The sequence below is a fragment of the Malus sylvestris genome, chromosome 14 (genome assembly GCF_916048215.2).
Source record: "Malus sylvestris chromosome 14, drMalSylv7.2, whole genome shotgun sequence".
In the NCBI taxonomy this organism is placed as follows: domain Eukaryota; kingdom Viridiplantae; phylum Streptophyta; class Magnoliopsida; order Rosales; family Rosaceae; genus Malus; species Malus sylvestris.
In genome coordinates, this window is record NC_062273.1 from 17585828 (window position 1) to 17592975 (window position 7148).

At 39.5% G+C, this 7148-nt stretch overlaps 1 protein-coding gene across 5 annotated transcripts; it reads right to left on the reverse strand.

The window, feature by feature from the left end:
• Positions 1-1445: 1445 nt before the first annotated feature.
• Positions 1446-6863, reverse strand: LOC126599679 (cation/H(+) antiporter 18-like). Of its 5 annotated transcripts, none has more exons than XM_050266090.1 (4): positions 6496-6863; positions 4631-4877; positions 3090-4091; positions 1446-2987 (listed from the first exon to the last, which is right to left on the reverse strand). In XM_050266090.1, the coding sequence occupies exons 2-4, from the start codon at positions 4829-4831 to the stop codon at positions 1770-1772; spliced, it is 2421 nt and encodes an 806-aa protein (XP_050122047.1). In that variant the 5' UTR covers positions 4832-4877; positions 6496-6863; the 3' UTR covers positions 1446-1769. The 5 variants fall into 5 exon arrangements, with proteins under 5 accessions (XP_050122047.1, XP_050122048.1, XP_050122049.1 ...); XM_050266091.1 differs by lacking the exon at positions 6496-6863 and adding an exon at positions 5501-5899; XM_050266092.1 differs by lacking the exon at positions 6496-6863 and adding an exon at positions 5416-5899.
• Between the last annotated feature and the right edge of the window lie 285 nt (positions 6864-7148).

Below are 7148 nucleotides of genomic sequence, written 5' to 3' on the forward strand. Positions count from 1 at the left end.
GGTCAAGTAATGGTGCCATGTTGGTCTCCCCTTGAAACCCAGAGGAAAAATCCCAAAACTAAACAGAAAACTCTCGGCGGAAAAAAAAAATCCAAAGATCAAACAAAAAATAAGAACTACGAATACGGAAGCATAAACGATCAAATACGCGGAAACGAAAGAAAGTAACGAAGAAAAATAGAAAGTAATGAGAGAAGAGGAATCGACCACCAAGATCCATGGCGTGAGCCTTGGTGGTTCTGATACCATATTAACTATATTGCAAAAGATGAAGATTGGTATAGAGGAAGAGAAATAATTGGTAGAGATAAAACAAGAGAGATTGTATTGATTGATTAGGAAAAATGTATACAACTGAATTTAAAGAAATGATTGTTATACAATCCTTTATATAGTCATATAACCTAATTACAATAATACATTTCTAACTATATTTATGTTATATTAGTTATTAAAGATAAACATTTATCTAACTATATTTTTCATCATCATTTGTACCAAGGTTCTAAAAGACGCTAAGCACTAGTTGGGCGGTGGGCTGGAATAAGTGTCTATTTATACCAGTGTTCGAAAATGCGGCCTAGGCGGCCGCCTAAGCGCTGGGCAGTGGTTCACCGCCACGATTAAACCAAAATCGTCGAAGAAATTGGAAAGGGTATTAGGTGGTGCCTAGACGGGCACTGGGCGAGCTAGGTTGCCTCGGCGACTGCTAGGCGGCTTTGATGGTAAGTCGATTACAACGTCGTTCTTCCGCTGTGGTAATGAGGTTGGACGATTAAGCGACCATCCCGACGGGTTTCAATCTGCAATTGCAGAGAAAACGAAGTGAGACGATTTGCCTGGGATGAAAGCGATAGACAGCGATCTGCAATTAAAGGCTAAAGATGTGGGACGAGATATTAAATCTGCAATTGCAAGGTAAAGAAGAAAGAAGAGGGACTGCTTGGCTGGGGAAAGGGAGAGAGAGAGAGAGGTAGAGGTAGAGGTATCTGCAATTGCAGAGAAATGGGGCGGCTGTGCAATTTTGCAATTAGAGTTAGGGTTTATTTTGGTTAGCGATCTGTAATTAAATGGAGCAGTAGAGGTATTTGCAATTAGAGTTGGGGTTTATTTTGGTTAGGAACTTAGGTGACATTTCTTTAAAACAAGGCCCAATTTATTTTTAATGAAAAACAAAGACCCAGTTCATTTTTAATGAAAAACAAAGGCTCAACAATGATTAAAATAAATGGGCTGATTAAATGTTACAAAATCAACATAAAAAGTCCTAAAACTTTACAAATATACTTAAATCCGCCTCGGTCGCCTAGGCGTTAGGCCCTAGCCTGCTGTCCTACTAGCGCCTAGTGTTTTTTAGAACCTTGATTTATACTTAAAATATATATAATTTCATCATAAATTATAATGACATATATATTATGAGCTATTGGAACATAATCAAAACATGGGAAACAAACATATAATATGTGTTCATTTAAGTATTCAACAAATCTCTTACAATTTTATTGAAAAAAAATAAAATGCAAAATGAAAGTTATCTATATTCTATCTAAGTGAGTCGCAACCTAGACGGGTCTTGGCGGGCTAGACGAGTGCTAGGTGGGCTCCTTAGTAGGTCAAGGCGACCTTTCTTAATTTTCAAACACCTAGGCTTTAATCTGGGCGGTGACCAACCGCCTAGTGCCTAGGCGAGGCTTAGGCGGCGCTAGGTAGGGATTTTTAGAACAATGATCTGTATAACGATTCCAATACAGGTTCAGGAGAGCTGATCAGCCGGTTTCTGAATCTTCGTCCTCAGGCAACACGACGACCTTCGACAGACCAACTGAACCTGGAACTACTGCCATCCCAAGATACTGCTGTACAACCAAGACCGAAGCTGTAGTTGTGAAATCTGGAGAGGTCAACAAGCTACCTACGGGCCCCAGCTCCGGACAGTCTCCCTTGATATTCAAGGCAGCAGCTACTTGACCTTCGGGCCTTCTACCAACCAGAAACAGATTGCATCGGTTAAACTCACGAATCAAATCAGTAGTTTCTGCAGCATTTCTCACTACCCTCTCCTCATATTTGATTGAGCTGTCATTTGGAACCTTCTTCAATTCAGCAATGAACTTCTCGTTCACTGACCCTGCTGAAGTGTTGAAGCCCTCGTTTATGTCCACTTGGACTATCTCCCGCTGAAGTTCAGGACTTGCTAAGAAGTGGACGACGGTTAAATTGTTACCCGGGTGCTCAGCCATTCGCATCCCATATGCAAGGGCCTCATGATCATCACTACCCCCGAAGAATAGGACAACTATGCTTGAAGAAACATTGCTGGCAGATACATGGGTGCTTCCACCAAGGCCACGGTCCACCATGATCCCCACTGAACATGGCGCATGCTCAAGAACCCTTTGGTTGACCCCTCTGTATTCAGTTCGAGTTGTCACCAATACCCCATCCAACCTCTGGTGCTTGTGGAATGGGACAATAATAATTGCTGCCCTTTTCCTTTCAGCCATTGCACAGATGTCCTCATGCATGCTAGAAACGGAAGAGATTGCTGTCATTGGACGGATAGCCACTCGACTCAGCTGCTCAAACGTTTCAAAAGCCACAACTAATTGATTATTACCTGAATCCGTCACCTTGTTCCAAAAGGGTAGCCCATTTCTTCTCGCCTTGTGAACCATCAGAATCGCAGAAGATCTCTCATTAAGCTCCATAAGATGCATTGCATAGACACAAAGTCGTTCCTTCTTTCCAGTCCCACGAGAAGCCTCGATGAGATTGATCATTGTGGGGAGGTTCCTTGTACTGTGGAAACAGGTCAAAATCTGGAGCTCAGTGTTTGGATCTTTCCTTTCAATTGTTCTGTACTTATAATCAGATGTACTCTTTCTTTTAGCTGGCTTGTATACTGCCATTACTACAGGTGTCGTAATGAAGGTTGTGAAGATAGCCATGAGAACCATGATAGCAAACGTTTGATCATTCAAAACCTGCAATAACGGAAAGCTAGCACCTTAAGTTACATGTGTAAACAAAAAATTACAGAGGAAGCCTTGAGAATCCCATTAAAATTGGAAAATGCTTAATTTTACCTTTCTCTCTCTACCGATGTTAAGGACAATGAGCTCCACCAACCCTTTAGTATTCATGAGGAACCCGAGTGCCAGAGCCTCTTGAAAGGGCAGCCGGCAGAGGAGGGAAACAGCTACCGTGCCAAAGACCTTTCCGAAACAGGCTGTTGAAATGACCAAAACGAGGAGGCCCCACGACTGAGCTCCATGAATTGTAGCTATATCAGTCTTCAATCCACTAGAGACAAAGTACAATGGGAGGAATAGACCAGATACAAGATCCTCAACTTTTTCAACAATAGCGCCTGCAAATGGCCCTTCCTTTGGGACAATGATTCCGAGCACAAAAGCTCCAAATAGGGCATGAATTCCAATAGTATCAGTGACAAACCCAGCTGCCAAAACTGCAACTAAAGTAGCACATACATACAATTCTTCTACTGGTTCACCTTCGGGACAGCGCTGTGCCATCCATTTAAAGATTGGTCGAACGAAAAATACACAACTGAGGACAAAAGCACACCCACACAACAATACCCATAGCGAAACCAGGGGAGAACGGCCAGTGCCAGAGAGCGAAATGGCAAGAGCAAGAAGAATCCACGCAGCTACATCATTGATCGCGGCTGCTGACATGGCCATTCGGCCAATATCAGTGGTTAAAAGCTTGAGCTCAGCCAAAATACGAGCCAGAACAGGGAAGGCAGTTATAGAAAGAGCCACTCCCATGAAAACAAGAAATGGTGGTCCATCTACACCTTTAGAAATAGTTTCTTTGAGGGCAAACGATGTACCAATTCCTAAAACAAAAGGTAAGGTAATTCCTGCAAGTGCAATGCAGAGAGCCTTCTTTCCAGTGCGGCGGATGGACTTAGGATCCAACTCCAAGCCCACTATGAACAGAAAGAAGAGAAGACCAAGATTGGCTAAAGTATCCAACACTGTGAGACTTCTTTTTGGAAATATTGCTTCGATATAGTCTTTGTTGTGACCAAGAGCTGAAGGGCCAAGTAATATTCCACCCTGAAAAAAAAGCAATACTAAGTTAAACTCTCTCCTATGCACGAGGATGTGCAGAAATTTGTTTACTTCCAATAAACGTTAATAGAACAAAATATTATGTTATTTTTCAATCTCCTTTTTGGAAACGAGGAATTATTATTGTTTGAATGGACATATGGTTTTACTTCAAAGGCTACTGAAAACATCTGTCTTTCTGACGAGAAGTTGCCAATGAAAGCACCAATATCTATTAACTCCCACAACATATTGTTTGGAAATGCATAGCTCCTCTTAGTCACTTGTAGCGGTGCATGATAGTTCTCCTCTCTCACTCTCTCTCTCTCTCTCTCTCTCTCTCTCTCTCTCTCTCAGTGATAACATCATTTGCATATTCAAAAAAAGGATTTGCAAAAGAATATACATTCAACCAAAGGAAAAGAGAGAAGGGGTAAGATTTCCACACATATAAATTTGATAATACATCATGATACAATAAATTGACTATCATTTTGAAGGCCATCATATAGCATATACAGAAAACAAAAAGCATATATACTTACCACAATCTCTGCAATCACACGAGGCTGTCTTAGTGGTCGAAGAAGATAAGCAAGAATCCGTGTAAGTGTAACCACAAGGCATATCTGTAAGATGGCAAGAGGGAGAGCATAATCCAGAGGATTATCACCCTGAAAGACCCCATTAGATGTGGCTTTCATCGGTGCTGGACATGCAGTTGCAACTGTGGTATTTGTAGCCATTTTGCACCAGCAAAAGACAAGGAACTAAAGAGTCTGAGTTGAATTCCTGCATAATGTGATATACATATATAAGCATAGTTATCCTCCAATAAAATAGTTATCACCAAAGTTTTCAAGCCCTTTTCATTAGTTTTCCTTAAAAATATAGCTTCCAGACTCAATACCACCCAAAACAAAGAGAAAAAGGAAAAACGGAAGAGATTACAGTTCAGAATAAAGTGAGCGCCTTTGTGTTGTGTTAGTTTCTGTCGAGTGACTACTCTAAATCGTTTCTGTCCGTGTGTAAATGATTCATGGAATAGCGATGTCTTTGTTCACATTTTCTTTTATTATAACAAACGCCAGAAAAGCCAAAAGCCAAACAGCAACAATTATTCAAAATTCAAATCCATAACCGTTGATGGTAATTAATTTTTAGGATTCAAAGAAGTACACTAACAACAAAAATTTGCAATTATTTTAGCAGCACAGTAACTAAGACTAACCATGAATCACGTTCAAATCATCACATTTTTTACCAAAAAAAAAAAAGAGCAGTCACAATATAATCAATATGGCACCAAAAAGTTGTACAAGGCTCATACTCTCCGTTATTACATAATTGTAAGCCACTCCAAAATAAAGGAAAATTGCCCTTCGATTCGGGTCAGAGTTTCCAGAAAGGCTCACAGGAATCCTGGGCTATATAACTGCAGATTTCCTTGAACAACATGCAATCTTTGGATATCCGTGTTCAACGTACGACTTTATGTAATCAACCAGAAACTAGATTAATTCGGATTAAGGGCAGGATTAACTAACTCGTGTGAGTAAAACATACGTATAATACTTGTGTTGGGCTGTTGAATATTCAAGAAAAAAATGGTGTGAAAAGTCTATGGCCGTGTGGAAACTAGCTACATCATGACAGTGAAATAATTGGATTAACGTCCATTAGACCACAAAATCTAGTCCTAAAAGGTTAGCTTGAATCAATTTCCCTCTTTTTGCTGCTTCGACCTTGGAAAACATGTGGCTGACCCAGACTGACTAATGGTGGATATAAAAATCAGAAAATTTTTCTACGTGGGACCAAAATTCGCTATCTCAGCAATTATCGTCGCAACTCCCCCCCCCTTATTCGTTAGGCTTTTTTTTCCTTATTTTTTAGCTAACATAAGAAAACAAAGCGAAAATAAAAAGCAACACAAAAAAATAAAAATTAAATAACGAACCCTAGGAAACCACCATAAGCTGTGGTGAACCTGCATGTTAAAGGTTCGGTTCCAAAAGACAATAATGCCCTACACCACCCATCAAATTTACCCTCTCTAAAATTTCAATAATATTCCAAAAAGTTACCTTTTTGTAGAGTTCAGCTCAAAGGCTAAAACTGTCTACTAATTTCCAGAATTTTTTTTTTCCTCCAAGATACAGATAATGTTGGTTTCTCTTCGAATCAGCCAACAATTATTAATATTTCAAGCATTTGTGGACACAAAAGAGAGAAATATACATATATTTTCAGAATACCCACAAGAATTATGAAATAAATAAATAAAATTTAAAAATGAGCTTGGGAATTAATGTAATATCAGGTCCTATGTTTAACAATTACTACATGGGATAAAAGACCTGACAATAAATAAAAATTTAGCATTTAGGCAATGGAAATGTGTACTTACACGTTGTGTAAACTTGCACTTTCCTTCTCTTCCTTTCCCCTGAGATTTTCTGGGAAGCCAAGCAGAATTTTGCATAAAAACAGAGTAGAAAAAGAGGGAAAATCAGAGCCGCCACAGAATTTATCTATAAATTCTGAATAAAGACTGTGTCCTTAGAGAGTCTATGACACATTCTATCTTCATTTCTACCAAAAAAGGCAGAGCCTTTTCTGGGTAATTAGCTATGGACTTTCAAGAAAAGGGTAGAGAAAGAAATGGGGGTGTTTTGTTGCTGAGAAAATTTGCAGAGATTGGGACAGGGGAGGGGAAACGGAGTCGAAAGTGTGATGCCAACTGGTTTGGGACGGGACCTCCCCAAGTCTATTATATTATATATATATACATATCTTTTTTTTTTTTGAAAGAATATATACATATCTTTTATATATAAAGCCCGAGGCTCAATTTTGTGTCACCGGCTTCGACAAATAATTGAACCAAACCGCCCTTCAGCAAAAAAAATCAAAAGCAAGAAAAATGAATGCATAAAATAATTCAAGGGTAATTTTGTAAATTTATTTTATTTTTGAATAATGCTCTGCCTGTTCTACAGTCCACACCTCTCGACCCAGTTTCATTCCTACCTTCTTGACCCGTTTTCGGATTAGGTTTCT